This window comes from Vipera ursinii (assembly GCF_947247035.1).
Source record: "Vipera ursinii genome assembly, chromosome: Z".
Lineage (NCBI taxonomy): Eukaryota > Metazoa > Chordata > Lepidosauria > Squamata > Viperidae > Vipera > Vipera ursinii.
The window spans coordinates 50,919,756-50,945,252 of record NC_139517.1 but is presented as its reverse complement, the minus strand read 5'-3'; the positions used below and the strand labels follow the sequence as shown (position 1 = coordinate 50,945,252).

At 41.2% G+C, this 25,497-nt stretch overlaps 1 protein-coding gene across 1 annotated transcript in view; it reads right to left on the bottom strand.

Annotated features, from left to right (window-relative positions):
- The window catches only part of EPHA5 (EPH receptor A5), a gene marked incomplete at its 3' end in the record, with an annotated part of 190,333 nt that overhangs the window by 84,514 nt on the left and 80,322 nt on the right, over positions 1-25,497 (bottom strand). The window contains exon 4 of the mRNA XM_083378998.1: positions 11,493-11,828. Within this exon, the coding sequence (XP_083235124.1) occupies positions 11,493-11,828 (336 nt within the window). The remainder of the gene's footprint in view (positions 1-11,492; positions 11,829-25,497) is intronic.

The following is a 25,497-nucleotide window of genomic DNA, read 5'->3' as shown; positions in this document are numbered from 1 at the left end:
CAGTACGCTGATGATACCCAACTTTTTCTTTCCACCCTGAACCAACCCAGCGATGCCCTCGCCGTGATGTCCCGTTGCCTGGAGGCGGTCCAGGTCTGGATGGGGAGAAACAGGCTTCGTCTCAATCCTGCCAAGACTGAGTGGCTGTACATATCGGCATCTCGGGCTAACCAGACTATTCCACCTCTAACGATGGGGGGTGAGGTGTTACCCCCCGTTGATAGGGCTCGCAACTTGGGCGTCCTCCTGGATTCACGACTCAATTTTGAAGACCATATAGGAGCCGTGACCAGGGGGGCTTTTGCTCAGGTTCGCCTGGTGCGCCAGTTGCGACCCTATCTGGACCAAGATGCCCTATGCACAGTCACTCATGCGCTCGTGACCTCCCGTTTAGACTACTGCAATGCTCTCTACATGGGGCTGCCCTTGAGGACCACTCGGAGGCTTCAGCTGGTGCAGAATGCGGCCACGCGAGTTGTGATTGGGGTTTCCCGATACTCCCATGTAACACCTCTTCTCCGCAAGCTGCATTGGCTCCCGGTTGCCCTCCGGGTGAGATTCAAGGTGCTGGTGATGACCTATAAAGCCCTAAATGGCTTGGGTCCAGGTTATCTGAGGGAACACCTGCTGCCGGCATCAAGCTCCCTTCGTCCAGTGCGCTCCCACAGGGAGGGTCTTCTCAGGGTACCGCCGGTAAGAGACTGCCGGCGGGCAACACCCAGGGATAGGGTCTTCTCAGTGGGTGCGCCTGCCCTTTGGAACCAGCTGCCAGTGGAGCTTAGGACCACCCCCAACTTCCGTTCGTTCCGCCGGGACCTGAAGACCTGGCTCTTCGAGCTCTCTGGCCCAGGCTGAGAATTTTAATTTTAACTGGGGTTTTATTTGTTCAGGGACGGATATAATTTTTTTTTAATCTGTTTTTAACTTTTGTATTTTTTGTTTTAACCACCCTGTAAACCGCCCTGAGTCCTTCGGGAAAGGGCGGTATATAAATATAATAAAATAAATAAATAAATAAATGCAAGAGGGATGATTAAAAGACCTATTGTGGATGATATGAGGACTTCCTATTGTTGGTTTCTTAATGTTTCCCTCTTTTCCCAAAATGATGTAATATATCTAGCATTTTTACAATACACTAGGGATCAGTTAAAGGAAGAGACGGAAAAAGTGAAGACTATTTTGGCTTTTTAAAAATACATTTACGAATGGATGTATTGGCTATCTGAAAATATACCAACAAGAATCTGTGCAAGCTGACCAGTAGATTGTCTAAGCTTCAATGATATTACCACATACATTTTATCTATACATACATAGATACATATACATATACATACATACATAGCGAATGCATGATTGAAGTCCAAATGGAGCAGAATAACCTTTTATTTTCAATTCAAGTTCTTCATTTAATGGATATACATAAAGTATTCCTCTAGATTGCTAAGCATTGTTTAAAGCTTGGTAACCAATTAAGAGAAATCAGAAGGTAATTATAAATAAAACCATAAAGTGTTCATCTGATTCATAATTCATGGGTAACAGATATCCTACCATCTGGAGTGGGGATGAATGTGCAACTCAAGCATCAGATGGCTTGTGATGGAGATGTGACATGCAAAAATGAGTGTCAGTGTTGCAAATGATTTTCTGTGCTATCTTATTTCTGATGTCTCTTTACATAGATTGTATATGGGGAGCTGGGAGGGGTGCACTTTTAATTTTTCTTCGCCTCTTTATGATGTTTCTTTCCTCATCCAAGCCACCCCAAATTCTTAGTTTCGTCAATTGAAGGATATCTATGATGCCGGGACAAGCAAGGATTTTAGCACAGTTGGGCCCCTTGATGACATCCAAGTTGGCAGTGCAAATTTCAGAAGACCAACTGGCTTTTCTCTTAATCTGGTTTTGCTTGAGGCTTGCGATCCAGGGCATGGAAAAGAGAGGCTTAAGGGGTGTTCCAGCTCAGATCTTTTACATGATTTAGCTTGGGTGGGGGCCAAATTGTACATCCCACAGAGCCAACAATTAATGGTTTTACAAAAAAAAACCATAATTCAGAGATGGAAGGGCACTTCGGATTTGTAAAAACCCTGCACCTAGTCAAGCACCAGAAGTTTGTATCTATCCCTTAATTGCCTCAGGCATCCCATTGCTTGCATCGCTAAAAGAGTGGGGTCACCGAACTACAGAATAACTGGCTGGTGGTGGACGAAGCTAGAGAAGCATATAAAAAACAAGCCAATTAAAAAAACACTAACCCTAAGGACTTTAAAGTGGGAGCTAAAATTTATCTATCTACCAAATTCTTACAAGCATCCCAAAAATTGGGACTGAAGTATGTTGGACCTTTCCCCATAAAAACTAACCTGATGACTATAAACTTGAGCTCAGATGCATACACCTGGTATTTCATTGCAGCCTATTGAAACCAGAGATCATGTCTTCCCTATGTCCTGTGTCACAGCCACCTCTTGATTATGACTGAGAGAGAGCAATACTTTGAAGTCAGAGACTTTTGAACTACCATACACATCAGGGAAAAACCCAGTACTTGGTAGCATGGGAAGACTGTCTCCTCCCTCAGAGACTTTATGGGTTGATTCCCAACACATTAAGGCCTCCGGACTGCTTAAAAAGTTCTATGAACAATACACAGATAAGCCTCATTGAACTGTCTGCTAATTGGAGAATTTTTGTATCTCTCTCCCTTTCCTCTTCTTTTTCCTCTGCAGGATTGATGTCTCTAACAAGGGGGCAGAAAGCTAGAAAGGGGTAGGGGAAGGATAAATTGGCAATAAAGCTGTGTGATGGGAAAGAGGGAGTGGAAATGATAGGTGATAAAGACCAGAGAAGCTCGGCACCAGTTTGCACCAGAATCCAAGGCCAGGCACCCTGAGAAAGAATGCCTATTATCTCAAAACATATCAGTGTTCTTAAAATCTCAGCAAGTTCCCATTGACTGAAGATGGACCGGTCCACAGGGGGAGGACTGAGATTAGGGGAAACCATTCTGTATCTTCTGAGCATGCAAAATCCAGAGCTAGCCTTACTTTATTGCAGCCAACAACTTTTTAGTAAAAGAACCTTTCTCTTCAACCCAATGGAGTGTGTGTCTTTCTTTCCTAAAGGATCAAATTGGGGCAGGTCTGACACAGAGTGTATCTGCTCTAGGTCCCCTCAATAAAAAGAAGTCATTTACTAAGACGTAGGAAGAATGCAGTGGTGGGATTCAGCCAGTTTGCACCCCTTCGGCAGAACCTGTAGCCAAAGTTGTTCCAGAAACTTTGGCAAATGTGGCTATTTTCCCAGACCTTGGGCAAGGTACTAGCTAAGGGCAAGATACTAGCTAAGCTCCTAACCCCTATGAATTTCTTTTTTAAAATTTTTTTAAGCTATGACTATGTGCCAATGAGTTTATTTTTTAATGTTCTTGCTTTAGCCATCATTCCATTTTTCTGAAGAAAGTTGTAGTAAAACAAAGAAATTCATGGTGTAATGGTACAAAATTCTAGACAAAAGAGAAGACAAGGCATTTACTTAGGTTTATTTTCACAACTATTCTATTTCTTTATTACGTTTACTTTCAGCCACTGCTAAGCCTCGATAAAATAAAATTTTGAGCAAGTTTTAAAGCAGTGGTGAGAGAGGTAATACAAAACTAGATAGCCAACCATCTCCTCCCCCTTGTGATAACTTGAGGAAGGGCTGATGAAGAAAAAAACAAAATGATTTAGTATTTATTGAATGGTTTGAAAATATCATTTATGTTCCTCATGACTCTCGTACCAAGGAGAAATTCTAACACCTACTCTGTAGTTATATTGACTACAGAGGTTCAACCACTTATTCGAAGAACATACTGACAATAAAACAGAATGAAATTTAACTACAGATTTTTATGATCTTTAATAAAAATACTGATGATTATTTTCTAACTACAGCTTCTGTTCACGGCATATTATTGAACAAAATACTTGTCTGAAACTGATTCTTTCAAACTGATTGAACCAATAAAAATAAATTCATGACTATACTTTGAAAATGCTAAATCTTGTTTTCCAAATATAAAGGTAAAGGTTCCCCCGCACATGCATGCTAGTCATTTCCAACTCTAGGGGCCAGTGCTCATCTCCATTTCAAAGCCAAAGAGCCAATGTTTGTCCGAGGACGTCTCCATGGTCATGTGGCCGGCATGACTAGATGCCAAAGGCGCACGGAACGTTGTTACCTTCCCACCATAGTGGTCCCTATTTTTCTACTTGCATTTTTATATGCTTTCGAACTGCTAGGTTAGCAGAAGCTGGGACGAATAACAGGCGCTCACTCTGCTACGTGGCACTCGGGATTTGACCCGCCAAACTGCTTATCTTCTGATCAACAAGCTCAGCGTCCTAACCCACTGAGCCACCACGTCCCTTTCTCTTCAAATATATTTTTATCTTTTTTCTTGATTATCAAATTAATTTATACATTCATTTCTGTGTGAAATCTTTTTTTTTCCGTTTTGCTAATGTAATCTGCATATAACTGACATAATATAATAAGCATAGGATCCAGATATAGCCATGAGATAACAGCCACTGCTGTTGTTTAAATATTGCATTGAAGTAGCAAAAGACTTCACACAACACAAGAAGTTGATCCAGAGTCAAGATTGAAGTAACCTATTGTCTAGCACATAGAGCTGAAGTATACTATTCTTTTCCAGACTTCTGCTGCCCAAATTTGAGGCTGTGGAATGCTTCCACGCCCCCTCTGCAGCCTGATCTAGCCTCTGGAGGCCTTTTCCAGGCCGCTGCCACCTAAATTTGATGCTTCTACGCCCCACCATAGCCCAATCCAGGCTCCGGAGGCCATTTGTAGGCTGCTGCCACCCGGTTTTGAGGCTGGGGAATGCTTCTGTGCCCCCTCCTTGGGCCAATCCATGCTCTGGAGGCCTTTTCCAGGCTGCTGCCGCCCAGATATGAGGCTGGGGAATGCTTCTGTGGCCCACTACAGCCCAATCCGTGCTCCAGAGGACTTTTACAAGCTCTTCCACCCAGATTTGAGGCTGGGGAACACTTTCATGCCCACTCCATGGCCCAATCCAGGCTCCGGAGGCCTTTTCCTTGCTGTCCAGATCTATGACTGGGGGATGTTTTTGCACCTTGCTGCAGCCCAATCCAGGCCTTTGCCACGCTGCTGTGGCCTGGATCTAAAGCCAGGGAACACTTCCATGCCCCCCCGGTGGCCCAATCCAGGCTCCAGAAGTGTTTACCAGGCCCGATCGGGTAGCAGAGGGCTGTGGAACCATCCCCCAGCCTCAGATACAGGCGGCCGTGGCCTGAAAAAGGCCTCCGGAGTCTGGATCGGGCCACAGGGGGGCACAGAAATATTCCCTGGCCTCAGATCTGGGCCATAGTGGCCTGGAAAAGACCTCCAGAGCCCGGATTGGGCCATGGGGGGGTGCGGAAGGATTCCCCAATCCTAAATCTCTGTGGCAGCAGCCTGGAAAAGGCCTCCAAGCCTGGATTGGGCCATGGAGGGGGCATGGAAGCATTCCCCAGCCTGAAATCTGGGTGGCAGCAGCCTGGAAAAGGCATCTGGAGCCCGGATCGGGCTGTGGGTGGGTGCGGAAGCATTCCCTGGCCTTAGATCCGGGTGGCAGCAACCTGGAAAAGGCTTTTGGAGTCCAGATCAGACCACAGAGGAAGCACAGAATCATTCACCAGCCTCAGATCTGGGTGGCAGCATCCTGGAAAAGGCCTCCAGAGTCCGGATCGGGCCACGGCAAAGCACAAAAGTGTGCCCCAGCCTTAGATATGGGTGGCAGCATAAATTGCAGCTGAGAAGAGACAGATCTTTTCCAGGTGAGTCTGGCATGGCAGGAAGGGAGGGGGAAGCATGTGGTATCTTAGTAGGTCAGGGAGGCCTTGGGATCCTCTTCCATCACCAGGCCTTCCATGGCCTTTCCCACCCTGAGTTACTTCATGTTCACTTAATGAGCAAGAGAGTAATCTCATTCAAGGTACGAGATTCACTACCATGAGTTTTCAAGTTACAAATGTAATGGGCAGTCTTCATTACACTCGTAACTCGAGGGCTACCTGTATTACATCATGTGCAAATATTTCCTATTAGGGGCACTTTGCTGGGTTTCTGGATTATTGTGAGACAAGACTTGGAGACAGCAGGCACGGTTCAGGATGTTTATTAGGGAAGGCACCGGCTTAGAACATCGCCGGGACTCCCTGCTATTTATACACAAACTAGAACAAGCGATAACCGATAGTGCGGCGTTCTCCCGCCGCGTGGCTCCGGCCAATCAGGTGTGGTAGCTGTTGACAGCCACGAGCTGTCAACGAGCTGCGCCTTCGGCCAGCTGGTAACTTTTGACAGCTAGGTTGCTTCTGCGCATGTGCAGCTCCCGGCTCCCTGACAGCTGTCATTGAGCTGCGCCTGCACGGCCGCTTTGACAGCTGTCATGGTCAGCCAGTTGGTGCGCCTGCGTGGTAGTGAGCGGCAGCCCATTTGACAGCTGTCAGTGGTCTGCCGCGTTTTCTCCTCACGAACTTGGTGAGGGAATGGAACTTGATTAACAACATTTAACCGTTCAATACACAACACCCCTCCACCCCTGCTTGTTTTGTAATGTGTTGACTCGCTGGATTTTGGCGGTTCCTCCCTTCGTATCTTGACCTGCTCCTGGCCCATTCGTAGTCAGCTAGGTACGCAGGAGCCTTTCACTGTCTGGTGGAGCGGCGGAGGTTTCCTTCGGGCTGGTCTCCCTTTCCCCCATTGGGGGAAAGTGTAGGATCTGGGGCTTCGAGGTTCTCCGGGGGTGAGTGGTTGCGGGACGGTGGGCTCTGGTTTTGCTGTGCTGGAGTTTGGCTTTGTAGTGGAGAGGGAGGAGGGTGAAGTGGCAGATTTTGGGGTCCCTTGGTCCTTAGCTGGTCTGCATGGCGTCTGATGTGGAGACCTCCTCCCAAGTCAATCAAGTAGGAGACTGGCCCCGTTTGTTCCAACACAACGCCTTGAAACCATTTGTCCCCTGTCCCATAGTTCCTGGCCCAGATGAGTTGTCCAGCCGGGAAAGTTTTTGGCTGGGGGGGTGTTCAGCTTCTGCAGCTGCCCTGTCCAGGTGCAGCCTGTCCAGCTTTGTAACCACCCGGCGGCCCCAGCAAAGTTCGGCTGGTGATTTCCCAGTGGTGGAGCAGGGGGTGGAGTGTTGTGCCAGGGGAAATTGAGCCAGCCAGCAGTGCCAGTCTCCGGATATGATCTTCCTTAGGGAATCCTTGGTCACCTTCACCATGACCTCTGCAAGGCCGTTTGAGGATGGATGGAAGGGAGCGGACGTGGTGTGCCTGATTGTGTTGTCCCTGGTGAAAATCTGGAAGTCACGAGAGGTAAATTGGGGGCCGTTGTCAGACACTAGGATGTCAGGTAGCCCGTGAGTGGCAAAAACCCTCCTTAACCCCCTGATCGTGGCGGCAGTGGTGGTGCTGGAGACAGGGATGACCTCCAGCCATTTAGAAAAACTGTCGACTATGATAAGGAAGTTCTGGCCCTGAAAAGCATAGTCGATGTGTACCCTGGACCAGGGGTTCTTAGTCACCTCCCACTTGTGGACGGGGGCATGTGGCAGGGGGGGTCTTGTTTGTTGGCACATGTAGCAGCCAGCTACATGTTTCTCAATGTCTTTATCCAGTCCCGGCCACCAGAAGAAACTGCGCGCAAGTGCCTTCATTTTGATGACACCTGGGTGGCCGTCGTGGAGTGAGTGCAGCGCTTGGGATCTGTGGGGGTCTGGAATGATGACCCAACTACCCCCAAAGGATGCACCCTAGGTGGGCTGACCGTTCATGCCGTCTAATATAGAAAGCTTGAAACTCTGGTCCGGGACAGCTGAACTGCCAACCTGTCATTACCCAGGCAAGTACTCTGCCCAGGACCTTGTCCCTGCTCGTTGCTGAGACGATGTCCTTAGCGGACAAGGGGTGGTCTGGCAATTCTTGGATTGCCAGGATGTGGCCGGCTGGTGCTGGGTCTAGAGTGGCCATGGGCAGCCTGCTTAGCCCGTCTGCGTAGTCCATTTGCTTCCCGGGCTTGTGTTCCAGCCTGAAGGAATAAGCTGCCAAGAATGTGGTCCAGCGCAACATTCTTGAGGATAGGATTTGGGGTGTTAGCCTGTCCCACATGAAGAGCCCTAGCAGGGGTTTGTGATTTGTGAAGATCATAAAGGGGCGACCGTACAGGTAGTCGTGAAATTTTTTCACGCTTGCTACGATTGCTAGGGCTTCTTTGTCGATTTAAGCGTAATTCCGCTCTGCCCTGGAAAGAGTCCTAGAATAATAGGCGATGGGAGATTGAGTCCTGTCTGTGTATAGGTGGCTGAGAACTGCGCCTATACCATAGGGGGAGACATCGCAAGCGACGCAGAGGGGCATTTTTTCCTTGTAGTGAGTGATGGTGGACTTACTGGATAGGAGGTGTTTTAACTTTTGGAAACTATCATTGTGGACCTGGGTCCACTGCCAGGGGGCTCCCTTGTCGAACAGCCTATGTAGGGGCTCTGCGATGGTTGCCTTTTGGGGGAGGAAGGCGTGGTAAAAGTTAAGCAGTCCCAAAAAGGCTTGTAGCTCTGTTTTGTTTTGGGGGGGGTCGGGCTGCCTTGATAGCCAGAATCTTGGAATCTGTGGAATGGATTCCTTGGGCGTCGATTCTGTAGCCCAAGAAATCAGTGGCTGGAACCCCTATGGAACATTTTTTCTTTTTTAATTTAAGGCCAGTGGTGCAGAATCTGTGCAGCACCTCCTGCAACCTTTCTGCAAGAATTTCTTCGGTCTCCCCTGCAATGAGCACATCATCAAAGTAGGGCCAGACCCCGGGGATTCCTTTGAGAGTTTTTTCCATGGCCTCCTGGAAAATGACAGGTGCCACAGCAATGCCGAATTGCAGGCGGTTAACTTTGAACGCCCCACGGTGGGTGACAATGGTTTGTGCGTCCGCTGTCTCTTTAGAGACCGGCAATTGCAGGAACGCGTGCGCCAATGAGGCTGGCACGCCTCCCTAAGGCAATTTGGGCAGTGAGTTCCCCGTGGAACTGCTTGTAATCAACTCTGAGTTTGGTTTTCCCCTTCAGTTTGATAGGGGCCCCCTGGAAGTCAGGAAGCAGAATTTGTGAGGGACTTAGGGGGAAGTGGCGTCTTCAGCGACGCGCGATTCCCTGAAGTGTGTTCCATGATATGATGGAGACTGAGAACCCTGAGTCCACCTCCATCTCGCATGGGACTCCCTGTAATTGAACTTGGATTTTTAGTTTGGGCCTGAGGTAGTTGATGAGTAAGGGCCCCTGGTCCAAGCGGACAGACAAGATGGATGCCCTGTGGTTTTCCCTGCCCACGTTTTGAGGGGACATCCTACCTGACAGGGCGACTTCCAGATCATTGAGGGTTTCTGTGTTCGTGCTGCGGCAGGCAGCACGGATGTGACTGGTCTTTCCGCAGCCGTGACACTTGGTGTTCCGGAATCTGCAGGAAGCTCTGGCATGATTTCCGCCACAGCTGGCACACTTGAGCCGGTTTGATGGGGAATTCTTGGTGCCCGTGGCCGATCTGTCGGGTCTTCTGTCAGACTCGTGGCGTGTTCGGGGGTTGCTGGGACTCGGGCGGATGGCGTCTACTCCAGATTCCTCCTCTGATGTTCCATTGTCGGGATTCCTCAGGTGGTCCTGGTGGACTGACCCGCTGACGGAATTGCCTGACGGAGCCACATCTTCTCTGTGGCTTTCTTTGTACGCCATTATCTCAAGCGTCACCTCAGCGAGGTCCATTGTTGGTTTGGCGACGATCTTTTTCTGCAGCCATTCATTCCGCAGAACTATGACGACCTGGTCTCGGATGCAGTCCTCTAGGTCGGGGAAACGACAACGGCGGGCTGCGTGGCAAACCTTGGCGATGAATGATATGGCTGACTCGCCCGGTTGTTAGAAGCGACGGGCGAAGTTCAGCCGTCAGTAAAGTTTGGACCGCCATGGCATGAAATGCTGGTTGAGACGGTCGACCAACTCGGCGTAAGGCATGGTAGCAACTGGGTCCGGGCTGCAGAGCCCTACGGCCACGTCGTAGACCGCCGGCCCACTGAGGCATAGAAGTGTGGCGGCCTTGGGGCGATCTTCGAAAATCTTGTTTACGAGGAGGTACCCTTCGACCTGCCCGAGGTGAGATTCCCAGCCTTATGGTTGCGAGACATCAAATTCCCTAATGTGCCCGAGATTGGCCATGGTGTCCTGGTCCTCGGGTCTGCTTGTAAGGCGAGTGCGTGGAGGGGTCTCCCTGACCAGCGAGTGACTTCAGCGATTGGCTGGTGGGATGGCTTCCCTCCTTCAGCTGCGACTTCAGCTCTGTGACTTCAGCTCTGTCTAAGCAGACCCGAATCCCATCCTCGTCGGCAGGTGGATTATCGTGAGGCAAGACTCGGAGACAGCAGGCACAGTTCAGGATGTTTATTAGGGAAGGCACCGGCTTAGAACACCACTGGGACTCCCTGCTATTTATACACAAACTAGAACAAGCGATAACCAATAACAGTGCGACGTTCTCCCGCCGCATGGCTGCGGCCAATCAGGTGTGGTAGCTGTTGACAGCCGCGAGCTGTCAACGAGCTGCGCCTCCGGCCAGCTGGTAACTTTTGACAGCTAGGTTGCTTCTGCGCATGTGCAGCTCCTGGCTCCCTGACAGCTGTCATTGAGCTGTGCCTGCGCGGCCGCTTTGACAGCTGTCATGGTCAGCCGGTTGGCGCACCTGCGTGGTAGTGAGCGGCAGCTCGTTTGACAGCTGTCAGTGGTCTGCCGCGTTTTCTCCTCACGAACTTGGTGAGGGAATGGAACTTGATTAACAACATTTAACCGTTCAATACACAACAGTTTCTGTTTTTTTTATCTCAGATAAAAATCTTATGCTTGTCAGAATATATCCTTTCACTTATAGAAACAATATATTTCGTGTAAAAGAAACCACAATAAAAATAAAATGACAACAAGTTTAAGCTAGTGTGCTTTATATTTTGACAATATCTAATAGTGATATTCTATGGAAGATGTATACTAATAGAACTAAATACATTTTTATTCCTTTTCAAACAATAGTTTTAAACAGATTAACTGCCATATTAATGGCTTTTGGAAAAATATATGTAGATTTCATCATCCTTTCTATTACAAGTGGTAACAATTGAATGTTTTACATTTTATGAGAATTTGATGGTGAAAATCTATTTTGAAAATCTGTTCCTGCAGGATTACATTAACATGAGAAGAAACAGTTTATTATTATTCGCTTATTGATGTATGTTCTTTAATCCAAGATAAAGAAGAGAGGAAAAGATGCTCCTTACTGAAAGCAAATTATTATTTCAAGCAGCTTTCTGTTATGCATCTTCTAACCTGGAAAAGAATTATAGACTACGTCCTCTCAGGAACCTAGTTATCTGTGTGAAATTGCACTTACCTGCCTGGTTTGTGGTTACATTGAGTGAAACAAAGTGCCGTGTAGCTGGATTCTGGCCGGACACACCATTCACTGCCTCAATTTCAAAGGTATAGTTTGTGTGAGCCAGCAGATCTACCATCATCACAGAGGTGTTTTTCAGGTTTCTTTGTTGTGGAAGGTACCTGACATGATTGCCACATGCCTCACAGAGCCCAGAGTGCCAGTTGCACTTCTTGCATGCAATATAATAAGACACATCTTTCCTTCCACCAGTATCAGCAGGAGGAATCCATTCCAGAAAGACACTAGTCTCGTTAACATTTGAGATGGCACTCCGAGGAGCAGAGGGGGGTCCTGGTATGTAAAGTGAGAAAAATAAAGTAAGAATCAGATTCAAATCCCAAGTTCCTATCTAATATTTTTAAAGGTAAAAGAATTATAAACCAAATCCTCTATCAGGATTGGATCCCAATCCGGGAGTGCATTATCATCCAACACTTTCCCATCTTTCCTTAGAGATCAATAAAGGACTTCTAAACAGAACAATGGGAAATCCAATAGCCTCCTCACAGTCTAGCGATTCTTTTAGCTATTTTAACAGTATATTTTAAACTTACAAAAAAACCCTCTTAACAATGAAAACAAACCCCCCCCTCCTATCCTCTGCTTTCCTAAATATCTTCTTTGTTAAGAAGACTTCTGGTTTTCTACTTATTCTAATAGTTCTCTATTTTAGAACTATTATAAGTGTATCTGGGTTGCTTTTGAATTTCCTTGTGAGAATGCTGCAGTTAATTTTCTGTATAAACTGCACTGCAATTTCTCTGAATCCTAATCTACAAATACTCCATGAGAGAAATTATCTCATAAAATATTCATTTGGGACTGAAGTAAAGCAAGGTAAGCCAGAGCAGGTAGAGAGAAGATTACACAAAGAAAGTTAGAACATTCATATGTATTCTCAGCCACCTTATATCTAAAATAAGTATCAGAATTCATCACAGCAGTGCAAAAATTCCATCATAGTTTCCTTCTCTGAAAAGAATTGTATCAGTATAGTAATTCCTTTTGATCACATGGTTTCTAACACATACCGGTACTTTAGAAAGCAGTAAAAAAAGTAAGTTTGCTCAACAATTCCAGAGGAAGAATGCATTGTATGTTGTCACCAGGGGAGGGGGAGTATTGATTTTTTAAAATTGTTTTTGTATTGAGGTTTTATCTTGTGCTGCCCAGAGTCACTGAGAGTGAATTGGCAGCCATATAATTTTTCATAAACAAACAGATTCAACACATCCTTTTGAAATTAGTCTTTGTTACTGAACATAATACCAAGCAACCTATCTTTGGAATACCTATGATTTTCCTGTGATCATATTAGGTCTGCCTGGCTCAGAGATGACTATTATTAAACCTATATGAAACATCTATACATACACTCACAAAATAGTAATGCCTTGTGAGGGTAAAGTGAATAAATTAACCATGGGCCCCAATTTACATGTATTTTCTAATGATCAATATGTCAAATTCACCTACAGAATATTGGGTCCCTGGAATTCTAAGCTGTAGCTAATAAGATATAAACAAAGTAGAGGAATGCATGCTCACCACAAATGCTAAGAAGACTGTTAGCATTAAGCACTCAGATCCAGGTTTCTTTTGAGAATGGTGATGTTAAAATAATTTGTTATAATTCTAAGGTTCTTTATTTATATTGAAGTTTCTATTATGCAGGATCAATCATTTATTCATCATTCATTAAATATTTTAATATGTATAAGAATTATCTAAGTAATGTTAATTTTATCAGTCATGTTGGCTGCTATGAAAAATTCATATTTATTTATTTATTTATTTATTTATTATTAGTTGAATTTATATACCGCCCTATTCCCGAAGGACTCAGGGCGGTTCACAGGGCAGTTAAAACAGTACAAAAAGAGAATAAAATGGAATTAAATTAGTACAAGCCCACAATTCATAATAACAATAAAATTAAAATTTTAAAATTAATTTAATATAATTTAATATGATTTAATTAAAATACTTTAAAATTTAAAATCCCTCAGTCCAGGCCAGACAATTCGAACAACCAAGTTTTTAAGTCCCTGTTTTGTTTGTTATTTTACAAATAACTTCAAGGCACTGATATATCCAACACATTTTCCTCATTCTATTTTCCCCACAACAACAATCCTGTAAAATCAGTTAGGCTGAGAGAGAGTAACAAGCCCAATGCCACCCAGCTGGCTTTCATGGCCAAGGCTAAAACTAAATGTCAGAACCCACTTCTTTGGTGAGGGGGGCTTTTTCTTTTCTTTTTCTTTTCCTTTCTATGGGTTCTGCCAAACTCCTGGGGGGAAGGGGGAGGCTTTTGGGGAATTGTATGTATATTGCCCTTTTGCTTAGCTGCTACAATGTATCCTCTCCGCTTCCTCTATCTGCTTGCTCTTTGAACTTTTCTCCCCTTGATGCCAACCTGGGGTGAGAAAGGAATGTGCCTCCAGCCATCTGGCTTATCTCTCGCTGCAACGTTTTCACAGCCTTGGGAATGCAATCTTATCAGCCTCATCCCCACAGCGGACTTAACACCTGGGGATTGGCCTGTTTGAACTGACTGGATGAACTGTTGGCGTGGGGTTTGCTTTTTGCTACTTTAACCTATTGATTTGAGTGGGAAACCCTCATATCCTACCTACTATGCCTGCTGTCAACTTCTCCTAATAAAAGTCCCTTTTGTGATGAATCTGTTCCAAGAGTTCTGCTTTCTTGTGAAGAGGTCTTGAGGCGGGTCCTTACAGTCTCCTGAGTTCTAGCCTGATCCCTTAAGCACTAGATGAAACTGACTGATGTCTACTGAAATGATCTGCATAATTCTATAAATAGGGATGAAATTCCTGTACTGCCTGTCAATAAATCAAATTATTCTTCATTGTAAGTGTGCCTTAGTTTCTTGTTTTAAAGTTGTTTTAAGAAAAATGTTTTTCCTTCAGCATACACAAAAAAGTAAGCACTAATCTTCTTTAGAACCAAGCTGAATTCTTTTATTATTTTCCCTTGCCTGAAAAAAGATGTGAGAAACTACACTGATATTCAAAAAAGCTCACCATTATTTCATACCTTCACTTCTTTGACATAAGGTATATAGTACATTCAGCTGGGAACCACAACAAAATTAAGTTCCCTGTAATGTACAATTGTATTGTTAATCACATATTTCTTACATTCCCACATAATATTGAAGGAGAGTTTTAAAGCATGTTCGTATTTACCCTGTTGTATAAAAGTATATTAGCATACAGGGCAGCCACTGCTATTGGGCAGCAACAGTACAGGAACATTATGCCCTTTCAAATCTGTTTACTGTGCCTACATTTTTATTTCTCCTGTTCTATGTTATTTGTCTCTGACTATGTCCAATTTTATTTACATTCACATACATTTACATTCACATAAACTCATACATATATTTTTCATATGAGGAACTTCAGTATCCTATGGTTAAAGTATTTAAGTAATTACTTTGTCCTTTGTTTTTATTACCTAGAGTCTATTCTTGCCCCCACTGTATTGTAAGTAAATTTTGGATGCTTAATTTTTTCCCCAGACATTATGTTTTTTTCCTTCTATGGCATCATTTCTTGTATTCTTCTTTGTTTGTTTGTTTGTTTAATTTGTTAACCATTGACTATAATAAAGACTATCATTGCTCTATGTGGGTAGAATAGTTAAATTATAATAGCAAAGAGATGGCTTGGAGATGACTGTAGAGCAGATCACTAACTTCTCATGCATAAGTTCAAAGTTAAGCTAGAGTTGAAAAAGAAAGTCAACCAGTTTCTATAATATGATGTTGACTGTATAGGTACCAGTGTCATGAAAATATCAGGAATCATACTGAAATCCTGCTTCTTAGTAATAGGGAACCAATGAAACTTTTTTTAAAAATTAAAGAAGATATAGAGCAACCTGTGGCCCGTGAACTGCATGTGGACTTGAACAGCTAGTAATGTATCCAAGATAATAAAAAATAGATAAAAATATAAAAAATAAACCATCTCATGACAATTCCTCTTCACTCCATGTAGCCTAGACAAGCCGAAAGGTTGTACAACTATGAGGTAGAGGATAAAAGTGAAAACAGACTGCTAAAGACTGAGAAACTAAATAAAGAAATCAAATGTTAAAACAAATAGTGGAAATTACCAAGAAATGAAAAGAAACCATACCAAAAAAGTCAAAGATCTCAGGAAGGAATGTCACCCAAAATGTCAAAGATCTATTACAAAAAGTAAGGAACAGTATCACAACAATATTTGTAAAGACACTGGATTCAGAATGGAAAAAACAAAGTCTTCTAAAATATGTCCTAATTTAGAAGGAGATTTCAGCCTTAAAGGTATGGTAAAATCACTTCTAAAAAGATCAAACAAAGAAAGAAATGGTGTATTGAAATTCTGTATAGTAGTGATATCAATATTCTTAACAGATATTGCTTACTTACCAGAACCTCTAATATTAACATGACGTTAGACCAACACTCTAGTCATTACCAAATCAGCAGACTACAAAAATAATGGAATATCTACAGAAATATGTCAAACAACAGAAGAATATATAGCAGTTCTAACCAAACTCTGCCTGCAAAATTAGGCAACAACAACTGGGTTCAACTTCAATTGAAAAAGATTTATATGCCAACACCAAAGAAAGCAGATGTTAAACCTGACTCATTCCATAGTTTTCTGTAGCAGCTTTCGCTCACAGTTTTGCCAGACAGTAACGGGAAGAGGGTGGTGAATTCCTAAGGGAGGAGGGAAGCACTAGAATGCAAGTGAACTATCTATTGTCGAGGAGACATTATCTGACAAGGCCAAGTGATGAAGAATGTTTTGATCAAAGCAGAGGGCTTTTCCCAAAGCAAAAGAACTGAACTCAGTTGGTGAACTGTGTGTGGCTCAGAGAGGAAAAAGGGATCTATGTGGGTTTTCACAGGAAAAATCCCAGAGTTTGCCATTCCTACATGGATTTTTCAATAAAGCTACACTCTTGGTTAATCTAAAGAGCCAGGAGTTTCTTTTGTTGAATTTGCCAAATGGGACAGTTGACAGGAGATTTAACAGAGTAAACAAATTATTGGGTAATATCCTTAATTTCACATGGTAGCAAAATAAGGTTTAAGGTCATCCATGGCAGACTAAAGTCATGTAGGGAAGGGAAATGTTAGATTGAGCTGGTTTTAATGTAGGCCATGGGACACAGACATTATTTCTGATTAATGCAAATAAAAGAATACTAACAAGAAATCAGTAATTGCTAGACTTCTGGTTTGACGTTGTGGCGCGACAGGTGCAGGAAGATAGGGCTCCATCTTCTGCATTTGATTTCGTCCCATTAGGGATCCTAAAAAGTCCCTAAAGACACCCTGAAGAGGTGATGGAGAAGGAGGGGACCCTCATTGATCGTGGGAGGGTGGTGCCCTTTCCATTTAATCCAAAGAAGCCATTCAAACTGGCAGCAAAAAGATTGGCTACATTCATGTGGCCAGTCAGAAGCTGCTGACAATTGAAGAAAATAAGCATTAACCAGCAACTTTTGAGCAACATGGATAGAACTTGGTGAGACCCTATCCTCTCTTTATGATTTTAAGACTTTTTCCTGAGAAAAAAACACCCAAAGCAAAGAATCCTCCCCAATGAGAGAGGGAAGGGGAATTTCCACCCCTCCCCTCAGGAAAACAAAAGCAGTGAATTAATTGCTTGAGGGAAAACAGAGAAAATCGCAAGATTAATACACATATATAACTTTGAAATTTGGGGATTAAAAGTGCTTCTAAGATATTTTTTTTTAAAAGAAAGCTTGTAATATATGTTTGGATGTAAAAAGCTGGAAGACAGTGTCAATGACATCTAGTGGCAAACTACAGCACTACAATTTATTATGCCCAGTGCTTTTTTTGTAAAAGAAAAAGGTGCCGGAACTCACACATGTCATACAACCCACCTTGCCTATCCTACAAGGTTCCATCCAGAAAAGGTGCCGGAACTCCGTTCTGAGCGTTCTATGAGAAAAAAAGCCCTGATTATGCCTAAAGGAAACTTGGCTGGAAGCCCAGATTCAGATAAGACTCTTGTTTTCAGAAACTTTCACTTTTGAAGACTGCAGCTGGGAAAAGGGGAAAAAAACAACTCTTGGGCTGCTTATTTGTTTGGCAGAGACAATAAACTATTTTGAAACTGGCCTGCCTGGAGTACAAATATAAATACTAACTGACTTTTAGAGCTGTGTCATAGAGCTATTTCCCTATAGAAGAAACATGCATTATTGATTGCGATGATGGAAAGCTTTAGATTATAAACCTTTGATCAATGAACACTTTTTAATTGCTCTTTTCTCTCTGGACAGAAAGGATAAGTTTTTCATTGGACAGAAAAAAATGAAAAAATCAAACTTTACTTATATTTGCTGAGGAGAGATTTCAGGACAAACTGATAGGCTGGTTGGATAATTTGGAGTTCAAATGACAATTGATTGAAACTTTTTAAATCCCTAAATAGATAGGACTATAAAGACTACAAACAAAAATAAAATGGATATTCCATTTTTAGCTTCAAATGGTAAAAAACCATCCCTAACTTCTGTCCCCAAAGTCCCCAGCTTGATATACCAACAAGAAAATGTTGATGAATTTCAGAAAGAAACCCTAACCCTAACCCTTAGCTCATGATGAGAATAAAAATAACACAAAGGAGATAAAATAACAATTTTTAATCTAAATTTACAAACTCAGAAAATTACTACAAAGAAGGAACTAACAACCCAGAAAATAGAATGAGAATCAGAGGAAGCAGATACAAAGTTGGAGGACCTAAAGAAAGGAATTAATAGACTCAGACAAATGAATAATTTGAAGATGTAGCAATAATATAGGAAATGGAAAAATTATATTACCTGTCAATATCTCAGAACACACTTGAGGATAAGAAAGAAGAGCTGACTGAATGGAAGATAGAAATGCTAGGAGAATAGGGGGAAATTGGAGAAGGAGGGAGGCTGTTTAATGAATATCAATGTGCTAGGCGTCCTTCCAAAAATACTTTAATCAAATAGTCTTTCTTATTCCAAACAATATACACAAAAATAGAAGAAGAATTACTTGATGATTCAAATGCATTGACTTGGAAAGTTAGTTGGCAAAGGAAGAAAGTTAGAGTAAGACTGAAAAAAATAGAGGTTTTGACCCATTAGACACGACATTATATTTTTAATCAGATGTTTGAACATGGCTGATAATAATTGTTAGAAATAGAAGTATTATAACTAGAAAGATAGGATTTATAACTAGAATATTATATTTTGGTATGAGAAGGGAAATATGAAAATGCTAAGAGGGTTTGAATGAGGAAAACTTAGTTAAACAAATATAATTTATTATGAGAAATTATAAGCAATAGAGACACTTTGAACACTGATGGGAAATTAAATTTTTTTAAAAAGCAGGAAAAACAGGATATTAATTGAATAAATGGATATTAAGTGTAAATGCAATTAATATGTATTTTGTTAGAAAAGATATCTTAAACCATTATTGATATTATTAGGAAAATGTAATAAAGATGTTGATATTCAATTGAATATGTATTAACAACAATAAGAATTGTATTTGCCACTTCTGGTTTGCCACCACAGCACCACGGATGCTGGAAGATGAGCTCCGTCTTTTGTGTCCAATTTCGTCCTGCTGGGGGGACACTGGAAAGAGTTGAAAGTCACCCTGTAGGGGCAACAAGCAAGAAGGGACCCCTGCTTGATCGTGGAAAGGTGGCAGCCCTTCCGTTGGATCTGTGGAAGCCCTCCAAACCAGTGGAGGAAAGACCAGCCATAGCAATATGGCTCATCACTAAGCTGCTGACAGCTGAAGTCAAAATCACCACCAAGCACCTTTAAAGCAACACGGATGAAACTGGGTGAGTTCTAATCTTACCTTTGAAGACTTTAAATATTTTTTCTTGTAGAAGCTATCCAAAGTATTTTCCCCCTGTGAAGAGAGAGGGAAGGGAATTTCTATCCCACCCTCTAAGAAAAGTGGTGATTAACTACCTAGGGGAAACAGAGTAACTATAAGAACAATTTTAATCTAATTGGATGGATATTCCTTTGAAACCTGGGGACTAAAAGTGTTCTTATTCTTATTGGAGATATTTGTTTTTATCTAAAAAAGAAATAAGACCTGGAAAACTATCATAAACACTTTGGATTTAAAAAGCTTTAAATGGCATTCGTGACATCTTGTGGCAAAGTATGATATTACAACTTGTTATTGCCTAAAAGAGACTTGGCTTGAAACCCAGACTCCAGAAAAAAACTTCTTTGACCTTGACAGATACCATCTGTGAAAAACTCAGCTGCAAAGAAAGAACTTCTGGGTGGCATATTTGGCCTGTTTGAACTATGAATGTAAACTTTTACTGACTTTCAGAGCTGTATGTGGGGAATTGCTTTCCTTTGTCTTTACATGAGAAGCATATGTTATTATATGAGATGATGGAATACCTTGGACAATAAACTCTTATTTGACAAACAATTTCTACTATAAAGATCACCTATAACACGTGAAATAGATGTCCCATACCTACCTATAAAAAACAAAAACTATTTTTAACGTTTGATTCTAAATCTTCAACTTAACATACTATCAAGAGAATATGGATGAAGATCAGGAAAAAATCATTTCCATATTGAAATCAATACACAAAACCATTCTTTCAGCTTGTGACAAAATAAGATGCAACATGAAGGAACAAGATGCCAGCTTAAATATACAAACCCAGATCTTGACTACAACCAAAGAACTAACAATGCATAAAATAACAGGAGAAGTGGAACAACTAAACACTAAGACAGAGGACTCAATTGACCAACAGATCCAGCCAATGGAAAAATTAGAACAGGGAGTGACAACACTGAAAATGGAAAAGACTTTTTACAAAAATCAGAAGAAATTTGAGGGAAAGGAAGAAGAACAGATTGAAGGGAAGATAAACCTATCAGGTCAATTTTGGGAAATTGAGTAATAGGGAGGCGATCTAATAAATTCAGATGGGCTAGTTCTTCCAAAACAACTGCAACCAAATGGTCTTTCTTATTCCAAATAATATATATAATAATAGAGAGAGAACTATTTGATGATTCAAAAGCATTGACATGGAAGGTTAGTTGGCAAAGGAAGAAAGCCAGAGTAAGGCTGAAGAAAATAAAGGGTTTCATTTATTAGAGGGGATTTCATATTACTAATTAGAGGGTTGAATATGGTGGAAAATAGATAATTTTTAGAAAATAAAGTAACATTATAATTGAATAATAAGGGAAATTTTGGTCACCTAATATAAAATATTTGGAAATCTATTGAAAATAAGAATTCTGTTTGCCTATTATGAGATAATTTGTTGTTGTTAGTTGCGAAGTTGTGTCTGACCCATCGCAACCCCATGGACAATGTTCCTCCAGGTGTTCCTGTCCTCTACCATCTTCTGGAGTCCATTTAGGCTCACACATACTGCTTCAGTGACTCCATCCAGTCACCTCATTCTCTGTCATCCCATTCTTCTCTTGTCCTCAACCTTTCCCAGCATTAGGCTCTTCTCCAGTGAGTCCTTCCTTCTCATTAGGTGGCCAAAGTGCTTGAGTTTCAACTTCAGGATCTGACCTTCTAAAGAGCAGTCAGGGTTGATTTCCTCTAGGACTGTATGAGATAATAGACATTATCTAGAGGGAGGGAGTATTTGAGGGAGTATTTGAGCTTTTAAAAATTAGACCTAAATGGGAAAAAAGTATATTACTGATTTATTGGTTAACCCAGACAATACATATAATGGTTTTGATTTATTAGAGGGGATACTGTATTATTAATTAGATGGTTTAATATGGTGGAAAATAAATAACTTTTAGAAAACAGAACAAGATTATATTCAAATAGATAAGATGTGTATTTAGAATATTAGATTTTGTTATGAAAAGGGAAAAAGGAAGAAGTTGAGATAAGGGAAACTTTGGTTACCTAACGTTTCGAAATTTTAAATACCAAATGTTAATTTGAATATTGATGGGAAATTAAAGCTTGAGAAAAAAGCAATAACAGGACATTGATTGTATTTAAGAATTGAATGCAAACACAATTAAGATACGTGTAAGCTAAAAATTATTGATATATGTAACAAAGATGTTTTTACTTAGTTAATAATAAGAACTGTATTAGCTTAATATAAGATAGTAAATATTAAAAGAAAAAGAGAGAAAATAACTGATGTTGTAACTTGAGATTTATACTAAAGGTTTATGTATGTTATTGAACTATTAATTTAACCCAGCCACCACATTGCTTTTTAAATACTTAACTGTAAAATTAGAAAACTAATAAAATATTATAAAAAAAGAAGTGTATTTGCCTAGTATGGGAAAATGTGTACTATCGGAAGAAGAGAAGCATTGGATGGTGTAATATTGGGCCTAGATTGAAGAAGTTAATATGTACCACTGTATACACACACACACACACACACGAATATATATATATATATATATATATATATATATATATATATATATATATATATATATATATATATATATATATATATATATATATATATAAAATCAGTAATTGCTTTGTTGATTATAGATTTTGTTTTGTTTTGTCAAACTACCAAACTGTGGAACATCCTAAGGAAAATGGGAATTCCAGGAAATCTAATTGTTCTTGTGAGAAAACTATACACAGGTCAGGAAGTCACAGTCTGGGCAAAATATGGTGAAACAGACTGGCTCCAAGTTTGCCAAGGAGCGAAATCAGCCAATGTATTTTTTTAATTTTTAACCCTATTTTTGGAGTTTGAATGGGGGAAGGTGGATTGAAAGATGAGTATGGTTTTAAAATTGGAGGAGAAAATAATAATAACCTGCATTATCCTGCTTTCATTACTTTGTAAGTCAAATATAATCTGCAAGATATAACAATAAACATCAAGCAACATTGTCAAGGTAATGATTTAAAAGCTAACCAGCTGATATAATGTAAGATGTAATGATGGGAATGACTCAGTAGGGTCTGTGTCTCTTTAAGAGCAAGTAGGGTCTGTATCTCTTTAAGAGCTTTGTATAAAAGGGAAATCTCTGCAGATGTGTGCTCTCTCTTGTGTTTCCTGCTGTAACTGCTGTGTGTTGGATATCACTGTATTAATATCTGTATGTATATTGTTCTTGGTGTATGATATCATAGATAGTGTAATATAAACCACCATTTAATATAGACCAGTACTGTGTGTACTCCTGGATTATCTCAGCACAATAAGACTGTGCATGCTCTGACAGGTTATGGGCCCAGAGAGGAGAAACCCAGTGACAGCTTGATCCAAAGACAGAGGAGTTAAGGCTTGTGGTTTGTTGTGGTAGTAGGCAACATGGACTCCATCAGCATAATGGGAGGAGGTTTTGTAGTATCTCATCTGAATGAGACCAACTACCTCTCCTGATGTCTTCAAAATGGAGATGTACCTGCGAAGGGAGGAGTTGTGGATGATAGTTGCTGATCCACTTGCAGCCCTGGATGATGGGGACCAGAGAAAGAATGAAAAAGCATTGGCCAGCATAATCCTGAGTTTGGAGGATAGCCAGCTAATACACATGAGGGGTCTTCAGTCTGCTAAAGAGTGCTGGGATGCTTTGTGCAGTGCGTACATGAGAGAGACTGCAAGCAGCAAAGTAATGCTGACAAGAAAGCTATATAAAGCCCAGCTGAAGCCAGGAGAGAGCATGTCTATTCATTTGCAGACCATGAGAAAGACATTCCTAGACACAGAAGAAAGAGGAATGACTTTTGCTGAGGCACAAAAGGTGTATGTGGTGTCCAGTTTATTGCACATTTCATAGGATGTTCTAGTGACCAGTTTAGAGTCCATGCAGGAGAAGGACGTAACCATGAGTTATTTGACTGGCAGGTTACTAGAGGAGAAACAGTAATAGTGTATCAGAATGGTGTGCATAGCATTGCTTTACAATACAATACAATATTACAATACAATATTACAATATTACATTGCTTTACAATACAGTACTAGCTGTAGACTTGTATTCCTCTTCAGTAATGTTCCTTAATTAAAAGGGATGGGAGAACTACTGCTTTAGAGAAAAAACATGGTGTAGTTCAAATCAGAGAATTCTGACTCTGACAGTGAAAAGGCCAAGGAACAGGGCCTTTTCTGCTGTTGCCTCTGCTTTGTGGAACATTTTGTCCTAAGTGGTGAGAAAAGCCACCAATCTCTTGGTGGGTCAAAACTTGGCTGTGTACCCTTGCCTGGGGGACACAGGGGCCCACATAGCCATGAAGCTGGTTAGCCCTGTGAAAACTCCCCCCGCACACATCTGTAATAACAATTCTTAATCTCCCCATCTTGGATCTCTCCGTCTTGCAATTTTATAATGTTGTTTTCATTTTTGAATTTTTAATCTTATTCAGTTTTTAATGTTTCATTGTATTGATTAAATTGTACACTATCCAGAGCTCTCTGAAGGAGACAGGCAGTTAAGAAATTTGATATATAAATAAATAAAATAAATCCGGTATAACAGAAAGACATTAAATCATCTAACTGCTCTTTCTCCAATGTCTGTTCTCCCACATATATATCATGCTCCAAAATTTTTGATGTAAGTTTTATTTACTATGTCTTTATATTACTAACAATTCAACTTTATTTGGACAAAAAGATATTGTAAAGGCAACAGTTTCTAATGAATGATGCATCAACTCATCTACATCTATCATACTAAGTTAAATATGTTACATAGCTAGTTACCCTGTTGATTTCATGTATTCTACACTGTGTAGTTGACTGAAAGTAGATTATTGATATATGAAACATATTATTTGGTTCAATGAATACTCACTTTATAGATCCCTATGATACAAAATGTTGCTACAATCAGTAGATTTAAAGTAGTGGCCAAATTAGTAAAAATAGAATTAAATATTATCTGAACTGGAACTTTATGGATCAAGACAAGAAATCTCTAAATATTGACTTCCGGTTTTGCATCATGGTGAAACAGAAGGCTCTGCCTTCTGCGCCCGATTTCACCTTGCTGAGGGCCCTAAAAAGGGCCTAAAGTCACCCTGAAGAGGTGATGAAGAACAAGAGGTGTCTCGTTGATCATGAAGAGATGGCAGTTTTTTCCATTCAATCTGAGAAAAGCCCTCCAAACCAGCAGGGGAAAGGCTGGCTACATTCTTATGGCCAGCCATTAGCTATTAACAACCAAAGAAGAAAAGCACCAATTAACATATTGTAAACAGCATCTTTGGAACTGGGTGAGAATATTGATCCTTTCTTTACCATTTTACAACTAAATTTCCTGGAAAAGGCTCCCAAGAAACTAACAACCTCCAAATGTGAACGGAAGCAGTGTTTTAATTTCTGTGGGGGACAGAAATTTGCTCTTTGGGAAAAAGAAAGAAAAAAAACACATTGAGGTGAAACATAAGAAATCAATCCTTGTTTTAAGAGTGGGAAATGGATGTTGAGTGACATCTAGTGGTGAATCTGAGTACAGCACTATAAGCTTCCTGCCTGCTTGGTAATTCCTAGCCTAAGGGAGAACAGCTGGCAGTAAAGGAAAATATTTTGGCATGCTTATCACCCTGACCTTGTTGGATTATAAACACCCACTGAGCTTGGACTTTTAATCTCAAGAGTGAGTGGATGAGAAAGAAAAACAACCTTTGATTATGTCTGCCTGGGAGAGACTTGAGCTGTTTTCAGGGAGGTTGAACACTTTGAACATTGTGGATTGTAACCTTGCCTGACTGACAATTTTTGGATGCCTGAGACAAAGGATCACTATAAAATATTGCTTTTGGGACTGGATCTGTATTCTAAAATCTATTGGATTATAAAGGCTGCATATAAAGACCAGAAAGCTAGAGGAAACTTTGTTTTACTCTTACTGAGACTGAAGATATTAAAGG